General features: G+C 41.0%; 1 protein-coding gene across 2 annotated transcripts in view; it reads left to right on the top strand.

Annotated features, from left to right (window-relative positions):
- The window catches only part of LOC124408145 (homeobox protein SIX3-like), a 42271-nt gene extending 17514 nt beyond the window's left edge, over window positions 1-24757 (top strand). The window contains exons 2-3 of one of the 2 annotated variants that reach the window (XM_046884878.1): window positions 17197-17347; window positions 23252-24757. In XM_046884878.1, the coding sequence (XP_046740834.1) occupies window positions 23261-24571 (1311 nt within the window). In that variant the 5' untranslated portion in view covers window positions 17197-17347; window positions 23252-23260 and the 3' untranslated portion in view covers window positions 24572-24757. The remainder of the gene's footprint in view (window positions 1-17196; window positions 17348-23251) is intronic. The other variant, XM_046884877.1, reaches the window with a different exon arrangement.
- Window positions 24758-24870: the final 113 nt, after the last annotated feature.

The raw sequence follows: 24870 nt of genomic DNA, 5'->3' as shown, positions 1-24870 counted from the left end.
GCTAGGTAGATATTCTCCCCTCTCTCCCCCACCCTCCACCCCCCTCTTTCTCCCTCTTGCGTCCGCGTCGGCTTCACTTTATGTTCCTCCTGCTGCTGCTGCTGCTACTGCTGCTGCTGCTGCTGCTGTTGCAGCAACGGGCCGATGCACTTTGTCGCTTCCATGCAGTTCAGTCGGATTCGGCTCGGATACCGACGAGGTTCGGAATCTCTCCAGCGAGAGATGCAATTGCTAACGGCGAACCAACGCGGTATTGTTGGTTGTTTTTTTTTTTTTTTTTCTTCTCTTTTTCTTTTTCCTGTCATTCAATGATGACCACGCGATTCACGAGGAGGTTTCATCCGAGAGACGAAAAAGAAGATTATTTATTTGTTTATTTTTTGACGATCTTTTTTTTCCCCGTTTTTTTTTTTTTTTTTCTTTTCTTCTTCTTCATCATTACACCCTTACTCTTAGACTCGAGTAGTTTTTCTTTTCTCTGTCTTTTTTTACACGTGTATTTCTTCTCTATACACAGTATTTATTGACATATAAAATAAACAAATATTAGATATAATTTAGACATCGATGTAAAATTTGATCGATTGTACGGTTTTTTTTATTTATTTATTTATTTGTTTATTTTTTTTTTGCGAATATCGTACAGATAACAAGACAAGACTGTGTCCTATTACGCTTACGGATTAGTAATATGCGGAAAATGATCCTCTGGCGAGAATTGAAACTGCACGCGATAATGCGTGTAAAAAAGTAAAAATAGAAAGAGGATTTAAAAAAAAATTCCTTGAACGTTGTACATACATACTACAGAGATAATATTCCTGTTATTTAACGAGAAGGAAAACAAGTTGAATGAAAAACTTCTCCTCTCTCTGTCTCTGTCTCTATCTCTGTCTCGAACAGGACGGTATGAAACAGACCGATAATTCAACTCGTCGTAATTTTTTTTTTCCTCTCCTTTTTCTTCTTCAATGAATTTTGAGCAATACGTATAGGTTTATTTCTGTAGGGTTGAATAAAATTCATCGAGTTTAGTATATCTTTTCTCGATATAACAATAACACCGCTAGCGAACGTAAAAATGTTTTAAGTAGTTAAAATGTAAAATAAGATAATAAGAAAGTGTTGAAGAAAGTTTAATGTATAAACCGCATATAGAATTAAGCTTGAAAAGCCCTAATATCACACATACGTAAATATAACGTACACGTATTTGTGAGGAGTAACAGGTGACGACTAAAGCTTTTTTTCTTTTATATATATATATATATATAATATATATGCAATGTAGTGCCGAAGAGATGTGTGTGTGTGTGTGTGTGTTATGTATGTAGATACATGATATGTATATATATGTATATGATATGCACTGGCGATGCCGACCACATGTATTGAGCAGAGCAGAGGAAGGAAAAGAAGAGGGAGGGTGAGAAAGAGAGAAGGGTAAGAAATGGCGGCGCGTAGAGAAATCACGTGGCTTACGGATTGCGGGGTTGCGCGAAGGTATACGGTTTAAATCGAGCATCGTCGCGTCGCGTCACAACGTATTTGACGTGTCTGGCGAACAAACACACGTGGTCGAGAGCAACCCCTGGTACCTTTCATCCCCCTTCCCCCTCCTCTTCCCCCTCCGCCTCCCGCGACACTCGCGTCATGACGTCCACCTCCACCTCCACCTCCACCCTCCCCAACCCAACACACCTATAATAAAACTTTATCCGTGGGTGGCGGGAGACGAGGGTTTGAAAGATCTGCACGTGGAACGGTGCGTCTATTTTTTTTTTTTTTTTTTTTTTTTTTTTTTGTCACGTTGAAGTTAGCAACGTTTTATCGTGCAATTGTTCGTGGTTAGGAAAAAACGTCATTTTGCCATTTTTATATTGTTTCAAATTCGTGTGATACTTTAGAGTGAGAGTACTTTTATCCTCTTAATAGTTAATTCAAAGAGTCATTGAGGAAATAAGAAAATTGTGATTACTTTTAAGTATGTTTCGTTACGATTGACGTTAAGAGTTATCGACACGTTTAGATTACAATTATTGACACTTTTATTTTACAAAATTATAAATTGAGACACGAATTGTGAATTTCTCGATTATTATAACCAAATGCTTGAGGGTTGGATACTAGAAAGTTACTTTCTTTCCGGTAATGTTAAAACCAAGGATCTGATCCAAACGGATACAATAAAAAAAAAAAAATGTCAATAACCGATACACTTGCCTTACTTGCATATATATGTATATCGCATTATGGAGAAAACTTTTTGGTCTGTTTTTTTTTTTTTTTTTTTTTCTTATTCTTTCGTTTTTCGCGAGCCAAGTCACTCGACGATGCTCCTCCGAAGATTAGTTATTACACCTGTGCGACACCTGAAATGTGTATGTGTATAAATATATCTATATAGACACGTACAGACGACACATGTACGTATATAGATGTTGATCTATAGTATACATACGTATGCGTATTAGACTTGAACGCGACGAGAAGACGAGTCATCTAATCGAGCATGGGTCGCAATCGGTTCTGAACCGTGATCTCATCGTGCGCATAGTTGACCGAGAGCAGTAGTCGGAATCCTCCCTCCATTCCTCCTTCCCTCGGCCCGACAGCCGCGGTTATTTAACTCGAGATTGTGTCGCGTGCCGAGAGATAGAGGAGAGGAGAGGAGAGAGACGAGCGGTGATCCTCCGTCGGTGGTCGGCCTCTGTGGTCCCGTCTCGTATAGTCATGAAATATCTCGCCGCCTGCCTGACTGACTGACTGACTGACAAATTAGTCGCCACGTGGTGGTGGTGGAGGTGGAGGTGGAGGTGGAGGAGGAACGATCGCCGTCCACCGATACAACGGCTATCGGAGGGTCCTCTCCTCCTCCCTCTCCTCCTCCTTCTCCTTCAATATACATCCACTCTTCTTTCCTTTTTTTCTCTGTGATACGTCGAACTTCCCTCTTCGCGTCACTTTGGGATTCCCGCGTTCTTGAGCAGGTGGCGCTACCGCCTATCAATCTCTCGTTTCTCTTTCCTATCTCCTCTTTCCTCTTTCCTCTTCCCTCTTATCTCATCTTATCTTATCCTAGCTTCTCTTCTTCGGAGGATTGTTGTCGTATGCAAATTCGCTGAGGAAGGCACTGCGTTATTCTATGAGGGAGTGAGAGAGATCGCTGTGCCCCCCTCCCTCCCCCAGTACCAACCACGGTTATAACTCGACTTGTCAGCCACATGGATACGCGTACACATTTCGCCCTTCTTACAAACCGGCTCTTTTCATACTTTGAACCACGTGCGAGCAGCCTCCACTACTCTCTCTCTCTCTATCTCTCTCTCTCTCTATCTCTCTCTCTCTCTCTCTATGTCGTCTTCGCACGAGTCGCGGTATAATGCTCGGTGTACAGGTGGCTGTGCTTTCATTGCATTTTATATTTTAGCCTGACTTCTGTTTCCAGATATTTTATTATAACCTTTGACTTGTCTTTTTGGTCTTTATCACGTTACTTACTAGTTACTATATTGTAATAAAGTTTCTTCGTTTAATGGCTGATGTTTAAAAAAAAAATGAAAAAATTTATGTTGGTTTATATAAAAAAAAATGAAAAATATATATATATATATATATATATATATATATATATATATATATATATATATATATGTCTCCGGGGGAGAACGTGATTCAGATCTTTGGATTTTTAGAATAAATATCATACGAATACATGAATATGCAAACTTTTTGTATTTGAGAAACGAAAAGAAAAGGATTTTGCATGTTTTTTTCATCTCCTATATACATATAGAGATTCGCTTAAATATTGATATTTTGTTTATTGAACATTGTTCCGAGTGCGTTGATATCACAAAGCCCTTGATTACGAGAATCGTTTAAGTCAGTCGTACGTATATATATAACGTATAGTTTACAGTATTTTTTCTTTTGTTTATTTTGTTTAATTTGTCTTCTTTGTCTTCTTTAATAAATCATCTTTGGCAATTCGTTGTCTGTATAATATAATCGCTTCTTCAACCGAAAGTTCGATGTCAAATCTAAAAGCTAGTTGTGGATTTTCCGTATAACTATACGTATAATCCAACGATCAGACTGAAGTTGGTAACGTTAACGTGGAAACGAAACCTCGGGTTACGACAAAAATCGACAACATTATTAAAAAATTTTAAAATGACTCACGGATTTAACTTTTTAACATTAAAACTACATTTTGTTTATAATCATATGGTTTTACTAAATCTCGGACCTTCCCAAGGACGCGACGTGTATGCAGCGATTTTTCTTAAACACACATCGTTACGGTCACGTTACCAACTTCGTCCTCGTATACAAATACGATGTGCATGTATACATATATGTAGAGTTACGCAACCTGCAATCTAACAACGAAACTTTTTCCCTCCTTCCCCAACCTTTATTCCAACGTCATCATCCTCGTGAAAGGAACGAGGGAGGGATAATGAAAGGAAAAATAATAAAAATGTTTATTCTACTTATAATAAATGAAGATAGAAATAAAGACAAGTCGGTGATGAAGATTAAGCGAAGAAACAACGTTTGTAGGCATTGCGGTTGTCGAAATTCGGAAAAGACAAATAAAAGATGATGAAAAACTTGCAAATATAAAAATAAAAAAACAGCATTTCGACGACGGATACCTATATACCTACTCACGTAAATTACGACCGCTGCTGATCGTATCCTTTTGCAGTTATACACTGTATATACACGTATAAATAACACTATACGTATAAGTATGTACAACATGCCACTACCAAGGGTTGAAGGGGTGAGGGGGAGGGGGTGTACCTTAAAATATTAACCTAGCGATAATTCCCCTGTGTGAGAGAGGGGGTGGCATTTTTTTCGGGGGTGTAATATGGGTAGAGTAGAGGGGGGATCTCGTATATCGCAGGCGCGTGCGCAGCCTCCTCCCCCTCCTCCTCCTCCTCCTCCTCCTCCTCCTCCGCAACCTCCTCTCGACGTAACATAGAGACTATAAGTTGGAACACGCATATACGTTGAGAGTATATAGAACGCCGGTTGTACACAGCGTAGGGGTTAATTGGACGCTGGCGCCGCCACCGCGGCGACTCGACGAAGTGGAGCCACCCACGTGCGTCTGTCGAACGAAACGAATCGAATCGAATCGAATCGAAACGGTGCATAATGTATATATACACGGCATATATTGTATATATATTTTATACAATATAGTATATATATTTATATAATATAGTAACGTAACGTAACGTAACGCGACGCGACTGAAATTTTTTTGCTGCATCCCTGCGCGGTGACGTAACGCATAATTCGTCCTCTCTATTCCCGTAGTTAGGTAAAGCTAAACGTAAACCTGAACTTAAACCTAAAATGAAACGTATTTTCTGCACCGCAGTTAGGATAAAGAAAAAACTATTTTCCTTCGCTACTTGTATTTAATATAAAAATTATTGTCAGAGGAATATAGTAAAATAATAATACTCGCGTTGTGCTGCATGATATAATAACGAATGAACGAGAGAAAAAGAGGGCGAGAGAGAAAAAAACGTTTGGGGTGCGTTGACGGCGGTGGTAGGTAGGGGCGGGTGGGTGGGATCGGATGATACGTAACGCAACTCGTTCGTTCGCCGGCTCCGTGTTTCATCGATCGAAACTTTCAACTTGGATTCAGCAAGCCTCGCGAATATATCGATTCATTCTCGTACCCTCGTATTTCAACCCCCACCCCTGACGCTATGCTTAATTTTAAGCTGGTCGTTGTGCTACACCCTCAGCTGCCCTATACTACTAACATATCGAATAGTCATAACAATAACAATAACAAGAATAACTCTATATAGTAATTACAGCAAATTTCGCAAGTAATTTTGCAAACAACAACAATAATAATAATAATAATTTCTACGAAATACAAGTAGTTGTGAGAATTTAATGGTAAAAAAAAAAACTGAAAAACTCGAAACATAATAAATGAATTTGAATGATTAGAGGCAATATCCTAAGCTGGTATTGCGCGTAATATTTTTGGCCGAAAGCAAAAAACTCCCCAGCGGTTGGTGCTTCCTTGCGCGGCGGCGTACGTGTTACATTACTCCTGTAGAGTCGCGGGACTCGACCGACCGACCCTCTCCCGAGGAAGGACGTCACATCCTCTGAAACCAGTTTCACAGGGACGAAAAGTCTGAAACCTCCTCCGCCGCCGTCCTCACTGCTCGAACCTCCTTTCTCCCCCTACCCCCTCCCTCTTCACCATCTATCTCCCTCCCGATCCAAAACCCACGAGCGCTTCTCGAAGATCTTCGTATTATATGCGCCGTCGCATAGATCGTCATATTGATATAATAATATTCTGTATCCTTTATTATATTCTTCTGTATATGTGTATGTATAGATACATACCTTCGGCATGCTTATTGTGCGTAGGTACACACACATATATATATATATATATATATATATATATATATATATATATATATATATATATAGTATTTATTTGGGGTGGCCGTTAAAAACAAAATTTAATGCTTCAACTTGAAAAATCTTGAGATTTGACTTTGAAAAAAAAAAAAAATCCTGAAAGTTTCGATGCTATATTTCACTATTAAAAGGTGCCGGCGAATTTGTAAAATAATTTTTCATCTTTTCTTTCATTTTTTTTTTCTCAATTTTTCCATTCGTTTTCCTTATACATATTCAACAAATTCGAACTTGCGAATACCTAATCGTTACGGAGTAAAACTTCTTACTCCGTAAGAAAGTCATGTCTTTGGAAATTTATTTAATATCGATAAATGATGAAATTATGTTTATTATACGTAATGTTTGAATATGTAATCCGAAAATATTATTATTATTTTTCATTTTATTTGCAACGTTTTTTTCTTTCTTTCTTTCCTTTGCCAAAGTTTATTATCATAAAACGTATTCCCTAAGTTTTTCTTTTCCTTTTTCTATTAGTATTGCCATTGTTGTTGTTGTTGTTGTTGTTGTTGTTGTTGTTGGTGTTGTTTTTGTTGTAATTATTTTTAATACTTCGACACCTGTTCATACTATATAACGCGTGTATTGTAGATGAGGCAGTGAAGTTGAGATCTTTGCATTGCGTATTACATGTATATAAGCGATTCCGCACCCCATTTCGTATACGCGCAGCAAACGAACGAACGATCTAACGAACTCCGCGTGATCGAGGAAATAGAGGGGTGGTTTTTCGGGCCACCCGAAACTCAACTTTTCTGAACCCCCCTTTTTCCTCTCTCTCTCGCTCTCTCTCACACACACACACACACACACAGACACACATACTCCCTTCGCCGAGCGACCGAGCGCCAACGGAAAATCTATACGAGGAGAGGGGAGGTTTGCCGTTCTACTATACAGGTCGTTTCATGCAATCTCGTTACATGCGTACGAAACGCATCCGTAGAAAAAGAAAATAAAAACAAAAACTACACAATCGCACCAAGTTGTAAATTTTATATATATAAAAAAAAAAATATTCTAACATCATCGAAACTCCGAACTCCAACTTATTGTTATAACCTCGGGCATCGAAAGAGCTTAGGGAATGAATGTCGGAGAGAGAGACGGAAGGGGGGTTGATTTCACCCTCCCTTTTCCTCTCCGTCTTTTATCTCTCTGCCTATCCATCCATCCATCCATCCATCCATCCATCCATCTATCTATCTTTTTCATCTCTCGCTCTCTCTCTCTCTCTCTCCAGCGGTTGATTCTTCCGCGAGGCATTGTTTTCCTCAGCTGTTATAGGTACACTGGTAATATATGTATACATGTGTGTGTGTGTGCATAACTATACATATACATGCATAGACAGCAGCTGACAACGCGAAACAAAAGCAAAGCAGAGAGAACGTGAGAGAGAGAGAGAGAGAGAGAGAGAGAGGTAGAGAGAATAAATAGAAAATGTGCGAAGGGGCGAGACGAAAGAGACTGAATTGATGACGATGACGATGATGATGATGATGATGACGATAATGATGAGGTGGAGGAGGAGGAGGTGGTGGATACAGGAGTGACGTACCGTAGAGAATGGTGATAAAAAATGAGAATTACAATCGCGAGACACTAGTCATCTAATTCGAATCATAAAGAGAAGAATCTGATGAATATTTTTTAATATAAACATTAATATATATAAATCACGGTTGTTGATAATATAAGTTATACCGTATTATTATTATACACGGAGACGTAAGTTGCATATTACAGCAACGCGTGTTATTTCGCGAACGGTGAATCGTTTGCACGAAGTGAGAGAAACAAAAAAAATTAATAAAAAATCACAAATAAGAAACTGGCGAGAAACGGGAGAAATACGAAACGATCTTTACCTCTTCTCCCAGAGTGTAGCAACAATTATTTGCAACGGCCAGATATTATGCATTTTTTACTTTTGTGTAATATGTCTGCTGAAGAAGAAAAAAAAGCAAATTTAACGATCTTAAACGAACGTGTGTTTATACCTATGTGTATCCGTACATAGGTATAATAAAGAACGTTGATCTAATTTCTTCTTCAATTCGACGCGCCCCTTCACGTCAGAGTCCCCCTGGTGACATGGGGAAAAATAAATTGTTGCGTATGCAAACGCGTGTAGGGTAGTGTGTACGTGTGTCTATATGTATATGCCTGTGTATACGTTCGCGGATGTATGTAAGTTGAAAACAATACTGATGATGACCGATAATAATGACGAGGATGGTTATTGTGAAGAAAATTGGATACTTTAAAAAAGTTGTGTGTTTTATATAGAAATTCAAAAGAACTGTGAATGCAAAGGAAAACGAGAAAAGAAACAAAAACAAAAAAAAAAAAAAAAACGCACGTGCGAGACTTCGATGTTTGCTGTCATCGTAACTAGAATAACTTGATTCATTATCATACAGAAATTTTAAAACACACTGTACGAATATGATGAGCAAGTAACGTCATATAATATGTATACAGATATACATATTAGTGTGTGTATTTAAATATATATATATATATATATAAATGTATATGTAAATTATATACATATTATATACACACATGCGTAATATATGTATATATATATATATACACGTGACATATGTTGCATGCGTATGCATCACGTACATACATACATGTGCATTCGTATAAATACTCGGACGTATAGAGAGAGATGAATAGATAGAACGAAGGGGTCAGAGAAAGAGAGGAATATAACTCGCGCATGGGGCGTTGCCATGGCAACCCCTACTCGTTTCCACCCCTCTCTCTCTCTCTCACTCTCTCGGCGAAGGGAGAAAACCGGCGTGCACAAACGAGCCACAGCTACGCTAGCAATGCTCGAGTGTGTGCGTTTCGATGTATTCGTTTTTAGCCGTCGATGAACGTGCGCCCCTTCATGGTGGTGGTGGTGGTGGTGGTGGTGGTGGTGGTGGTTGGGAAGTGGGGCGCAGAGGCTGCTGCCGCTGTGTAGTTATATTGCTGGGCGTTTGTGCGCCGGCGCACAAGTTTACTACTCTATACTCCTCTATTTATCTTTTTCTCTGCATCGTCTCTCTTTCTCTTTCTCTCGCTTTCTCGCTCGCGCCTGATCGTGAGTAGGGATGAGAGAAGGGAGAAAAGCGCGAGGGCTAGGGTGAGAAAGAGAAAATGAGGCGAGAAGGACGCCGGCGTCGGTCGGCGAGGTGGGGCAAAAGAGAAAGGGAACGAGAGATAGAGAGGAAGAGAGCCTCGGCGCCGCTAGTGCAATCAACCCATTTCTCCTCCCTTCCCTTCCCTTCTCTTCCCTTCCCTTCCCTTCCCTTCCCTTCCCTTCCCTGCCCGCCCGTCGTACCAATTCCCCTTTACGCGTCCCCCTTCGGCAAACCCCGCGCGGCGAAACTACCCCACGAACTAAGGCAGGGACGCAGATATATCGCGAAGGGTGTTCTCACCCTTCCATGCCATGCCACAGGGGAAGAGAGGAGAGGAGAGGAGAGGAGAGGAGAGGAGAGGAGAGGGCGTGCGACGCGGGATGCGATGCGTCTCTCAACCACATCTCAGAGAGAGAGAGAGAGAAAGAGAGAGAGAGAGATAAATCGGCAGATGGAAAGGGAGGGAGACGCCTGAGCCTGTGTATGTAAAAAGGGAACAGAATTACAAGAGAGATTAGATGCGAGAGTCCAGTAATGAGACCTGCAACCAACCCCCACCCTTCAACCCTCGACAAAATCAACCGAACCTACTTCCATTCCCACTTCCACTCCGTAGCGCAGCAGTTTTACGCGATTTTATATACCTAGGTATTCGGGAGAGGGGGTGGGGGGGGGGGGGGGGACTAAAAATTGACAGGGTAGCTCGCGATGATGGATAATTAATGGAGAATTTCTTTTCATACCTCTTCTTGCAGGTGGTTTGAAAATCGATAATATAATGCGTGTTCGGTAGAGATTTTTGAAAATTAAAAAAAAAATAAAAAAGAGAGAGAGAGAGAGAGAAAAGGAATAAAAACATTGATTTTTTTTTTCGACATCCTTTTGCAAGATTCATTCTTTGCACGTTTTTATACTGTAATCATTTATCGAATTATGTATATCGACTGTGTACTGAATTTCAATTTTTCGAGTTTATATAAACATAATCGATGTGACTGGTTTTTAATATTGAATCGATTCGTGGTAGTTGGAGAAGATATTACTTCCTATACTTGTAATATGTATATTATATAGGTATACGTAAAGTAGACATAGCGGTATGAGAAATTTTTTAACTATTATGCTAAGTCATCGATAAATTATCTCGTCATTATCTATAGTCCGGTAAACTAGGTTTTTCCTTTTTATTTCCTCTCCTTTCTCGTACATACATTTAAGGAAAATAATGATGTATGATTGAAAAATATGTTATGAATCGGATGAATTTTCCAAAAATTATGGTGCTTCCACGTTATGAAAATGACGAAGATAAAGATAAAATTGAGTTAAATTTCGAAAACAATAACGTATATATAATGTAACCGAGAGAAAAGTCTATTCGTGATACAGTATTTCCATCAATCAATCAATCAATCAATCAATCAATCAGTCAGTCAATCCATTTGTACCGCTCAACGGATTTAAACATACAGAGATCTGAAATATCAGCGGCGTGTATATTGTACGATAATACCTAGGTAGGTAGGACATATCTTTGGCCAGATATATATATACTTATACACAGGCCTCTACCTCTTAACAAGAAACGAGAGGAGACTCTGCCTTATTCTGTACGGAGTAAAACCAGTTTGATTTTGCTGCTGCTGCTGCTGATGCTGATGGTGATGGTGATGGTGATGGTGATGGTTATGCTGCTGAGCTCCATCCACGAGAAAATCATCGTCCACGGACACGTCGGCGTCGATGGCCATGCAGCATCAGCAGCAGCAGCAGCAGCAGCAGCAGCAGCACCGGATCGGCTGCTGGTTCTCTTCCAAGCCGGAGAACTGCTCACTGCTGGTGCTGCTGCTGCTGCTGCTGCTGCTCTACGTAGGTATAACCGAACCACCGCATGCGGCACGTAAGCTAAACTAGAAAGTTGCCACGAGGCTTGAGGCTTGAAACTAGCGAGCGCGCAGAGTTGACGGCCAAACGAACGAACGAACGAATAAACGCGCTGAAAGTTCTTTTTAAAATACAGAATACACGAGCGGCATAATTTTATTTTATTTTATTAAGAATTCGAATTTTTTTATTTATTTTTTTTTTTATCTACTTATTTATTTATTTGTTTATTCTACAGTTAATATATAATATTTCAGCATTCATGCTCAGTTATCGTTCTATATTTTATATTATATTATATATCGTATAAAAACTAGCAAATTTGTCTTGTTTGGCTTTTATCGCGACGCGGGGTTTTTTCATCGTTAATATTTTTGTATTTATTTATTTATTTATTTTCTTTTTCTCGTTTTTTAATCAATCCACGTTACGGACCGCTAACTTTAGCTTCGTAAAGTTGGCCTGCCTGCCTGCCCGCGCCCAGTCGCGACGAGGCAAGAAACACATCGAATAACCTGCACGGTGTGTACGGTTAGGTATACGTTATATATATATATATATATATATATATATATATATATCTCTATACCTGCCTCTATATTATAATATACCTGCAGTCGCGTAGAACTTACTATACATATATTATACACGCCTTGTAGTAATCAGTATTGAGTAGTAGTAGTAGTGGTGGTGGTAGCCTGCCTTTCAAAATTTTTCGAACGAAAATCATTATCATAAGGCGTAGGTTATATATATGTATACATATATTGTACATTTAATACTTACTATATTCTCGTTTGTTTGTTCGTTCCGCGGGATTTCTTCTTCTTCTTCTTATTTCTTAAAATTTTCCAATCTACACGTTATTTTCTTCTCCTCCTCCTCTTCCTCCTCCTCCTCCTTCTCCACCTCCCTTCGCAACCCCAAAATATTTTCGGCGGCGGCATCAGTAGGATTATTATAGACAAACACGAGGGCCAACTATCTGTCGCAACATGAGCCCCGTCGCAGTTGGTAGACATGTTTAGAACTGAAATTAAATATTTTCCACCTATAGAATATATTCTCAATGTTTTTTTTTTTTACATATATATATACATATCTACATTTATATATATAACATTGAAAAATTTCAGAGAGAAAATTTGCCATTTCGAACAATTATGATAAAATTTTACGGTGTAAGCAAAATTTATCGATTGCAGAAGGAAAAAAATTTCGACCACTGTACATGTATTACTTGCTTCAATTTCGCGATCTTGAATAAAAAATAATCCGACACAATGTCCATCCTCTATTGAAGTGTTGTTACGTATAGTGGGGGGTAAAAGAAAATGAGAAGAAAGAAATTAGGATGAGGAAGGAATGAAAGAATTTGAAAGAAATGACAAATAATAATAAAGAAAGAAAGTTAAGAAGTTCGGTGAAAAGTAGAAGGAGTCGGGAATGGCGCGGGACGCAAGAAGAGGAAAATCGCGTGCGATAATCAACCCCCACGACACTCGTACGCCGGGTTTCCGCCCCCTCTCACCGAGATCTATGCGTGGCGCAACCCCATTCCTCGAGTAGAAAGTCTCCCGAGGTATTCATTCTCTCGTTCGCCGTTTACACGCCGGCATTGCAGCGAGCAGCAGCGTCAGCGTCAGCGTCGTCGGCAAACCGAACGAACGAACGAACGAACGAACGAACGAACGTAGAAGCTGGGAACGTGGGTATCAGCACGGAACCGACCGTCTACAACGCATTTACCGCGCCGCGTTGCCAGTTCGTCTCACTTTATCCTCCTTCCTTCTGACCATGCCGTTGCGCTGCGGCGTTGCCGTAACTCGCGGTACCCTAACGACTGGCGGGAAATCTAGGTTTCGAAATGAAATATATATATATATATATACGTGTAGTGCGTCGTCTGTTCGCCGTCCTACACACGTGTCCGTTTCTACAATACACATATGATGCCTGCATACACACGTACGTCCATGCGGGGACATGGATTCTTGTAACTTGTTTCAATACAACGCGTTGTAGAAATGAATTAAAAAAAAAAAAAAAAAAAAAAAAAAAACCGTATTATAAACCTCGGTACCGCAACGAAATTTTCTGATTTTTCTTTTGTTTTTCTATTTTATTTGATTCTGTTTTATTTTATATGTATTTATATATATATATATGTATACTCTGCGTAAGATCTTATCTGCTGCAGCAACGGTTGTATCTACTTAAGTATACTAAGTACGATGTATATACCGAATGAATTTATGAAAAACAAAACCCGAGAGAGAGAGAGAGAGAGAGAGAGAAAGAAAGAAAGAGTGTGTGTGTCTGATGATGTATAGAGATTTTGAATAACGAAAAGTTTTGATGTATAAATCGTGAAAATATTATTCGAAAGAAATTAAGGTAATGTCGAACGTACAGAGTGATCAGTGTGTGAGCTGCAGTGTTTTTTTTTTCATCGGTTTTACAACTTTTACACACGGAATGATAAGGATAAAATTGATCCGCACATTTTTAGGTGCATAAAATATTCATGTTCTCATTGATAATATTAATCTCTATATTCTCCCTCTAAAAACCGAGCGTCTAACCATATATGTATATACGTATGTCGAACTTTGAAAATAAAAGGGCGGCGAAGATGGCAGAGGGTAGAAGGTAGAAGGTAAAAGGTAAAAGGTAAAAGGTAGAGGGTAGGCAGGCAGGTAGATAGGTAGAGACTTTGAAAATAAGCTCTCCGAAATATGCGCCCCCGGCGTCTGCAAGGTAGCGCCGTCGCCGTGCGGCACAGAAAGGCGACCCGATGGTCGCCGGCATTGCGGAGGACGGCGAGAGGGGAGTAAAGAGAGGTTGGAGGGGGGAGGAGGCCGAGAGAGGACGGAGGGAACGTACGGTTTTAGACTTCGGGCGGCGCGTCGGCGTCGAGTTAAAAATAACAGTACAGCCAGCCGTCCGTCCGTCCGTCCGTCCGTTCGTTCGTTCGTTCCTTCGTTCCTTCGTTCCTACGTACGTACTTACGTACGTACGTACGTAGGTCCGACGAGCCAACCGAACGAACGACCAGTCAGCAATCCAGTCGTCGTCGTCGTCCCTGTGTGCTCAGCATCATCGGCCAGCCAGCCTAGCTCACAACGAGCCACACTCTCGGCCAGCAGCAGCAGCAGCAGCAGCGCAACAACTTCTGGACAGTATAGTTAGTGGCAGTCGCTGGTCGGTTGGCTAGCCTTGAGAGTATCACAATATCGTTCTACGTCGTCGTCGCTCACTTCTCGCGCTGGGTCTGGTTGGTTGGTCACTTCGAAGACTCGTCGAAAAACATTTTATATATATATATATGTATATATGTATATGTATATATATCTTCTCTTTGCACAACCTCTGTGCTGTGTGTTTCTCTTTTCAATACCCTTATCTCTGTTCCACACACACACACACACACATATCGCAGTCTCAATGTATATACATATATCTTGAAAGTCCCTCCGTTTCGTTCGTCTATCAGTGAAGATCGAAATATTTGTTTGTATTTATTTTATTTGATTTTTTTGTTTTTTTTTTTGTCATTTTTAGAAATTGTTAATCAAAATCGAAATTTCATACGTAGGAGGAATGATTCTTATGGAATTATTGCACGCTGTAGGTATACAATACTTATGGTGTTAAGCCAAAGTTATGACCATGTACATTATAATATGAACTAGGGAATGGTATGACTAGAATTTTGAAACGTGAAATGTACAGCTAGACTTGAGAGACACGCGGGTGGGTATTATCACATGGCGGTGCAGAGTAGAAGAAGAAGAAGAATAATACGAAGAAGGATAAGAAGAAGAAGAGTATAGGAGCCATAGGAGAAATTTCAGCAAACTATAGCGGGACTGTGTCTTTACGTGAACGAACGCGTCAGAGTCTCCTTGCTTGCCTCCCGGTTTAACTAGATACATGGCACACATATTTCGTTCCTAGTGATATTTCTTTGTATACAACACATTGTTACATGCATCTACGTACATATACACGTCTATTTAGTTTTTTTACATTTTCCTTGCAACGATCAAATTATTATGATATTATACTCGTATATTTATATATATATATATGTGTAGAAAATTACGTTTCTCTAATTATTCGAGAATACGTATTATCTTGATTTACTTACTCGGATGGAATTGATTCGACAAAAGAAAATGAAAAAATAAAAAACTTGGACGTTATACCGAGGGAAATAATTTTTTAGTTACTTTCAGTTTTTCTTTTCTTCTAATTATTTTCATTACGCAGAAAATAATCTATATATATATATAGTATATCTCTGGATGGAATAAGGTTCTATATCATCGTGATCCGCGGTAGTGAACGGTCGGTTATCCCTTTTCATCATCATCATCATCATCATCATCGTCGTCGTCTTTGTCTTTTTGGTCATTGATTACAGAAGGTTCCCTTTGTAACCATGTCGTAGGTATAATTGTGCGACGGTACGAGGTACGGAACGCGTTCGGACGTTCACGGCAAGAAGAGTTTACTGTTAGTTTCTACTCGCGCGGGGGATATTGTCTAGAGTATTGCGGAGACTCCGTTTCTATCCAACCAGCCCAGAGTCTCTCTCGTTCAGGGCTTCGGTTCTCCGTTGGACGTCGTCAACATCAACACCACCACCACCAGCAGCAGCAGCTACTCTCGGTGTTCAATGCTGTTCCTATACACTCGAGAGATATCTGGGTGTTGGTTAAAGGTGTGGCGAAACGAGGAATACCTACTCCAACCTCCAGCTATATTCCCTAGCTGGAGTTAGGTAGTAGGATGCTTGCTCCTTCGACGACGTTCCTTCTTCTTTCTATCCTTCTCCTTAGCAATGCTCTTCCGGTTTCCATATACATATCCCTATGCATGCGCTTAAACGCTGGCTCGAAGATAGTCAGAGTTCATCGGCGTTACGGTTAGTAGGCATCAACCACGCACCACCCGAAACCGGGACTCTGGACGAAATTGAAGGAGGTAAAAACGGATTTTCCTCCGCCGCGGCGGGCCGCCTGCCGCCTCGCTCTCTCTCTCTCCCTCTCTCTCTCCCTCTCTCTCTACCCGGTCGACCCAGGTCGCCCACACAAAGAGACGACGGAGGGAGACGCAGGCAGGCAGGCAGGCAGGCAGCCAGCCATGCTTCAGCCGGTCGCCGCCTGGCAGCCTGGCAGCCTGGCAGCCTGAAAGACTCCAACCCTCGTCGCGGCAACCCCCGATTTCCAACAATACCCTTGCGACTGTGGGGTGGTCCCTTCGAGCCGGATTCCTATTTTCGGCCTCCTCTTTCGGGTGTGCAACCGGCTTCGCGCCATGAATCGACGGGGGCCATGCGAAGCTGGTCTTTCCGCTGCCATGCTTCTCGTGAACTGCGTTAGTCATCGTCGTCCTCGATGACGCGGATTCAACGGGTAAAAGTTCCTTTTCCATCTCCTTCATCGTCCTCCTCCTCCTTTTGTTCTTCTTCTTCTTCTTCTTCTTCTTCTTCTTCTTCTACTTCTAGCGATCCTCTTAATCCGGCCCTCATCGAGGCGTCGTAATGCCCAATCCTCCTGCCCCCAGAGCCAGCTTCTTGACTGGGGGTCGAAACTGGACCGTTGGCTTCTAATTGTCGCGTAAATATCGACGAGCCGAGGCACTGACCTCATTACCGTTTCTTTGTCAGAGCCGCTCTCGAGGGGCCCGGAGGTGACCACCGGACGGAGAACCACTGTCAGTTATTCCGAAACGGATGGGCCCGACGACCTAGGGCCGCGACGTCGGACCCTCGTCAAGGGAAAGGACCCGGCCCGTTTCTACCTGGTCCCCGTACCCAGGTAGGAACCTAGCGCCCGATTATCCCCGGGCCCCTTGCCCTACCCGCATCCCTCTAATACCCTCAGAAAACCTACAATTCGGATTAGAATATTTCACCGGCCACCTGATGACGCGGCGCGGCGCGGCTCGGCGGCGGACTTTCCTAAACTCGCTTTGCTTCACCGCGCCGCCCCTAAGACCAACAATATTTATTTATTTACTTATTTATTTATCTGTTCTTCCCCACAGTTATATACATATATATATATATATATATATACATGTGTAAATTGACTTTCAAATTAATCAAGTAAATTCAAATTTTTGTCAAAATTTCAAACGTTGAAGTTAAGAGGGTACGTTAGTAACTGGATATCGTTCTATCGTTGCCTAACCCAGGCAGGATTTTTCAATACAAAATACTTGTGTGAAGAAATTTTATTTTTACCTGAGACACTGATTTTTTTCAATCATTATCAATTCAATTACCGTCACTTGCGGTCGATTCTTTACTACACGATCTTTTAGAAATCTCTCTCTCTCTCTCTCTCTCTCTCTCTCTTGTCACGTAAGACACGGGTGAGAAAAAAATGGTTGAACTTGGCTTAAGAAATTTTTAAAAACAGTTTCTAAAAGTACCAAATCTCCGTCACATGGATATAATATTGATGAAGTTGAAATTTCAAATACGATTTCAAATTCATCCATCCTCTCATATAATTCTTATGTTAAATACGTTCAGCAGGGTTTTCCCCGCGTCATGTAAAAGGAAAAGAAAAAAAGGAAAAAAAAAAAAAAATAATCCAACCAATCACCCATGATTCCGCAATATACATATATATATATATATATATATATATATATCATACTATAATAATGTATATAAAAACACTCTCTTGTATTATACATATATTCATAGAATTTAGGTGGTAGAATTTCTTTTTTTTTTTTTTTTTTTTTTTTTTATTGTTTTTTTACAATGATACTGCACCGGGAGAAAGAGGATAGACTCAGATTTAAACTGTAAAATCAAAATAGCCGGGTATTTATTTTTATCATCTTCTCACGAAGCGGTTGACCCTCGTTATTATATTACATACGTAACAACCACGTGATAAATTGACTCGCGGTAAATATGAATCCTCGGGCGCGCGCGCGGGAAAGTCCCGCCGATGCGATGTTGCAGAGCTGCATGCCGAAGGCATCGCGTCGACGCTCGATTGGCCAACAACATCATAGCAATGAGATCTCGGCGTAACAGGGAAATAGAGAAAGAACTTACGATTATGGGGATACACGGTATCGTGAAATTCCCGCTATGCTATTGTTATATATAATTTTTACGCGTTCTTAGCCTTGGTCGGTCAATCTGGGTGTACTTCAACCCCAAAGAAAATTTTTCTATCTCCTCGTGGAGTCCCTCTGTCGTCCGAAATGGGCCTCGTGGGGAATATTTTTTTCCGACACTTTCTTCAACTTTTTCTATTGACGTTTTTATAATGTTCAAACAATCGATTCTGTGCCAGGAAAGCTGAGCGAGAGATTTTTATGCGATCTTCGAACGATACCTGGATGTATTATATTGTTATTATAATTTTTTTAAATTTATTTTATACTCATTATTATGATTTGTAACTCATTGTTTTTTTTTTAATCGAAAAAGTAATTTCCCGGTGAATTTCCTATCGATGTGTGATCGACTATGGTTAAGTTACACAGAAATACATAAAAAAAAAAAGCGATCGATTTGTTACAACGAATCCCTGAATACTGGAAAAATGAACATCGGAATGACATTGATTTGATCCTATAGTTGAAAATCTTTTGCACACGGCATCGAGATTTTGCAGCGAGTCGGGTGTATTTCGGAGAACCTCTGTATGTGGCTTGCAATTATAAACCTAGCGGCAATCTTATCCGCGCATAGAGATATCACCGGCTAATCAGCCGCGTTTTTCTATCTAACTCTACAGTGCCTCGTGGTGACTGAAGACTCGACGTTATAACAACGTTTACCTGCGATTTTTTACGATCGATTGCTTTCCTGTATATATTCGTTCGATAATATTTCAATTGAAATTTAGAATAAAAAAAAAAAAATAAAACATGAAGGAAATAAGAAAATAATAATAATAATTGAAGTTTTTTTTTTTTTTTTTTTTTTTTTTTAATTCAAATTTTTAACCGAAAACGATGTTAAGCAGTCACGTGCTGCAACCTGGAAGACATGATGACGACATGATTTCGATCAACGGTAAAAAAAATAAGGACAATCGATCTTTATTCTTCTACAAAAAATTCTTTTAATCTCAATTAATACATCGTGCGGCCATTTTTTTTTTTTTTTTTCGTCACCTTCTCGTACCGAATTCGCTGCAGCATCGTTCTCGATCATCATCATCATCATCATCGTATAATAACGGACAACGTTACGGACTATAAAAGTTGGCTCATGTCTATATCGTAATATTTTTGCACCCGGTATTTTGAATAAGTTTTTTCTTATTATATTTGTATGCGGATAACGCGGTACGCATTCGCGAAGTCGTCACCGAGTTGCAGATCGTGCGCAGAAAATACCTTACACCTTCTACACCTTATACACCTTATACACCTTATACACCTTATACACATATAATATATATAACCAACTCCGATGATGAGGGCAAAGTTGTCGGGCGAGATGGTACGCGTGTGTATGGGTGCCGATGCCTGCCGTCTACATCTCTTGGTATCCATCGATGTGCCGGCCGGTCCCGGTATTCTCGGGTTTTCAACACTTGTGTGTGCGTGTGTGTGTGTGTGTGTGTGTGTAGCTCGCATCTTATAAGAATTACAAGAGGTGTGTAGTATAATTCCTCTTTATTCTACTACCTACCAACGCAACACATCGCGTTGGGCTGCTGAATCCTGAAGAGTTGAACCGAGGATATAATACGTGGAGGAAGAGTAGCTGTAGCATAGATGATGACGAGAAGGACGAGGACGAGGACGATGATGAGAATGAGGATGTTGTCTTGTTGCTAAAATACTAACTAACCGGTATTCATCATCATCGTCATCATCGTCGTCTTCGTCGTCGTCGTCGTCGTCCTCTCATGCCGACAAACGGCAAGGCGAAAGACGGACAGAAAAGGAGAGAATGAGAGAAGGAGAAAGAGAGAGAGAGATAGATAGATAGATTATAGGTATATATATATATATATATATATACCACCGCGTTTAATCTTCCTTAGAGACACGATCTGACTCTGGAGGTAGATAAAGGACTATCTTCTTGCACGTAGCCAGCAGTAGGTACATATAGTCAGTCGGATACTGTAGAACCACCTTCAATTCTTATAGAGTTGCGTTTTATTACGGGGTCCAAGGCAAACGTCACATGATCGTCGTACTAACCTATACCTACTACCCATAGATAAATTGCACCTATCTATAATCGAAGAAGAATTCAGCAATTCCATGCTCTTCGCGTCTTGAATTCAATGATTTGAACAAATTTCATGATTCTTCGGTTTCTCTATCTATTTATCTCCTCGAAATCTTTTTATCTTCTCATCGATCACCCGACCAAATTATTATTAGGTATTATTATTATTAATAGGCATTAGGTATCCTTGTTTTTCGTACGGTACCGATCGTCTTTGAATATCGACCATTATACATATATATATAAACAATTAAATGAATAAATTCGAGTTACATTGAGAGTTTGAAGAATGATCCGAAACGCGACGTCTTGTGGATTGTACAATCGACTTCTTTACCCTTCACCTCAGATTCGCAGGTTAACTTTTACACATGATGAGAGAGAGAGAGAGAGAGAGAGAGAGAGAGAGAGAGAAAAGATGGTGACTTTTTTTCACGTTGAACAATTACTATAGTATAAACATATCGGCCCCTCAGTTCTTGGAGTTTTTTTTTTTTTTTTTTTTTTCATTCTCTCCCGCAACAGCAATCAGACGCACGCGATGTTTCCTTTGTTCAAATGATCCACGAGACCGTGACCACCACCAAAGTCCAATCTTAACTACCGCCTACACATTTATTCGTATATGCCCCCCTCTCCCTCCCTCCCAATTTTGTACCAACTTGACTGTTTTTTTATTTTTTTTTTTTCTTTCTATTTTTTCTTTTCATTCCAAGTGAGTTCCAAGATGTTCACGACTTCGGACAGATCTGTAAGAGGATCGATCATCGGATCTCTAATAATCTGTTTAATTCTAGAGAGAGAATGTGGTGGAAGCAAAACAACGGTATAACGTATTAACAATAACCAAATCGATCTGCGTGCTGTCCGAATATGATAGAATCCAGTCGAATAATCGTACGCAGATATTATTTTGAGAGAAATGTAAAAATTGTCTGATGAAACAAAAAAAAAAAAAAAATTAAAGAAATAACGGAAACACATTACATAATACACTTACATCGTGACTGAGTATATGGAGAGTTTATATGGCGTTACCTAGGTTTTTATTATTTTTTTTATACGGTATTATATATATATATATATATATATATAGGTATAAGGTACTCGCACGACGGATATTATGAGGGACCCGCATGGCGTAGCGTAGCATTATGCGAAAGAAGCACGGTTCTATGTACGATTGGAAGCCATGAGTAACAGAGTGGTGTGACTCCCCTATAGAGGGAGGAACTATTCCGATGCATGGTGGCTTCTTCTTCTATGATTAAGGGGAACTTGGTGGCTGACTGGCGTAGGGAGAAGTGGGAGGGGGGGGGGGGGAGGTGACGTCATTGCCACGACGCTTGTCAGCGAGCCGACCCAGTGAGTCATGCCCAATGCTGCTGCTGCTGCTGCTGCTACTATATACGTGCATACATACGTATATAGATAGGGATACGTACGTACGTGTAACGTTTATGCTCTCTCCACGCACGAGCAGCCGGCTTGAATCTCTCTCTCCGTGTAACAAGGCTCATACAGCTCATACTCTTCCATATACATATATAAACGCTGCCTCATCTTTATTGTGTGTATATGTATATATACATATATATATATATATATATATATATATATATATATATATATATATATATATGTACACATATGTTCAGGAGTTAGTTGGGATGTATATGTATATACTTTTCCTCGTTGACGCGGTAAATTCGTGATAACCGATTGCAAAATTGGTTAAAATATGTTGTACACACTCGTCGTCGTGTCACTGTGGTATTGTGTAAACCGTAACTTATCATCGATAGTATCATTGGTACCTATATATATGTGTATACTAGACCTATTTTAGGCAGGTAGAGAAAAGGGATATTTTTTTTTTTTTTTTAATATTTTTAGATTTCGCTGTTTTTCCAGATTTTTGTAAAAATTTTTTTTTTATTATTTTTTCTTTTTACTGATAGAATAGTTCGCGCTAAACCGACGGGTTAGAAATGAAATTTTTTCTTTTCTCTTTGTACTACGGCCCCCCCCCCCTCCGACGACGTTGAAATTTCGAAAAAAAAAAAAAAAAAAAAATTACTTTTGGGATCTTTAACAATTTAGATAATATCTTTGAGATAATACTGCGCGCGGTGGACGTGTTTCGAATGACGAAACAAAAGTCTTAGGTAAAATTTGGGATGCGTGAGTTGGATTTTTTTTGTAAATTTTATCCCCCGTCTATTCAGTAACGAAAAATTCTACGTTTGCTGTTTGAGTTCGGTTAGATAAAAAAAAAGTGCAAGATTTTCGGAGAAACGCGAAATCTAAAAAAAGGCCCTTACCCGAACCACCCTAATATATATATATATAAATACCCTGCCCCCCCCCCCCCTGCCCCGAAGAAAAAAATGACCAGCATTACGTACCAAAGGAAATACAGTATAATAAAATAAAATCTGTGTACGACGTGAGTATAACTAATCGAGGGTTTTATATTTCTCTGTTATTCCAGAGTTGTGCAATGATGGGTCTGCAGGCCGCAGCAGGAAAACGAAAGCTCGAGGGAAGCGTGGGTTGTACGGATTTCGATATGGATATGGGCGAGAGCCCGTCAAAATTGGGACGCGTCGAAGGTAGCTGGTGGGCGATGGAGGACGGTGGCGGCGGCGGCGGCGGAGGAGGAGGACGAGGAGAAGGAGGAGGCGGCGGAGGCGGAGGCGGAGGAGGAGGAGGAGGAGGCGGTGGAGGAGGTGGAGGAGGAGGAGGGGGCGGCGGAGGCGGCGGCGGTGGTACCGGCGGTGGTGGTTACACGCCGCCCCTGAGCACCGCGGGTAACCAGACGACGACTACGACAACGTCTTCTGGGTCCTCGTACTACGAGATGGAGATATCGTCGCCGTGCCTTCAGGGCAACCCCTGCCAACCGTCCGGAGCGTCCCCGAGTCCGGGTCAGCTGCACCACCACCACCCCCAACACTACTACCGAGGACCGGCGGTAGGCGGAGGTGGTAACGGTTACAACCATAACCACAACCACCACAACCACCACCACCACCATCATCACCATCATCAATTATCCAGGCCCCAACCCCAGTGGGGAACGCCGCCTCACCATTACGAACCTCCGACGATAAGGCGCGAGGAAAACGGCAAAAGTTACCTCGAACTCGGGTCCAGCTACAGGGCGAACGAACGATGCTGCGAGGGTTCGAGGACCAGCTGGTGCAGGCGGGGTAGGGCGTGCTACAGGCAGCGGAGACTCGCCGTACTTAACATCTCCATGTGCAAGCTGGCCAGGTACCGGCAATTCCCCGATCCCAGCCTCCACCGTTCCGTCCTCATATGCAACACCCTGAGGCACCTGGAGCGGGAGATGGAAAGGGACCGCAGCCCGCCCCCCATGGAGCCGGTTATCCCGGCGCCGATGGCGCAGCTACAGCCCCCCGAACAGGGGAGGCTGACGCCGTTCCCACTGCCCCCGACATCGTCGTCGGCATCGTCGTCGGGCGAGACGGACGCGGACTCGGGTATCGGGGAGAGCGAAGGTGATAGCAGGTCGATAAACTGGGGCAGCGTTTTGTCATTGTCCAGTCAGTCGCCCCTCGATCCATTGAACAACAACGAACTACTGGACGTCGACATTGGTCCCGATCTAGAGGACTTCATGCCCGGATGGAAACTCACCCCGCTATCAGCCGACGATATACTCAGGAGTACGAACGGCGGTTTACACCAGGATCAAATGATGATCACGTCCGGTCCCCAACCACCCTGCGGCGGTACACCGACGACGACGACGCAGCACGAGTCGCTCATGTGCGTCGGATCATAGCCACCGATATTGACGTCGTTGAGTCATCTCATCGATTTTTATCCCCTCAGTCCCCAATTAAGTAATAGCAATTCAGTCCCAAAGTCTTTGATACATTCTTAAGGAGACTTTTTCTTTTCCTGTATTATAACTATACATACATACATACATACATACATACATACATACATACATACATACATATAACACACGTAAGTGAATAAGTAAATTTATAGATAAATAGATATAAATAAATGAATATATTATATTATTATTATTATTATTATTATTATTATTATTATTACTACTATTATTCATAA

Source organism: Diprion similis, chromosome 7 (genome assembly GCF_021155765.1).
Source record: "Diprion similis isolate iyDipSimi1 chromosome 7, iyDipSimi1.1, whole genome shotgun sequence".
NCBI classification, from domain to species: Eukaryota; Metazoa; Arthropoda; class Insecta; order Hymenoptera; family Diprionidae; genus Diprion; species Diprion similis.
The sequence above is the reverse complement of the archived record's forward strand: the minus strand, read 5'-3'. Positions and strand labels throughout refer to the sequence as shown.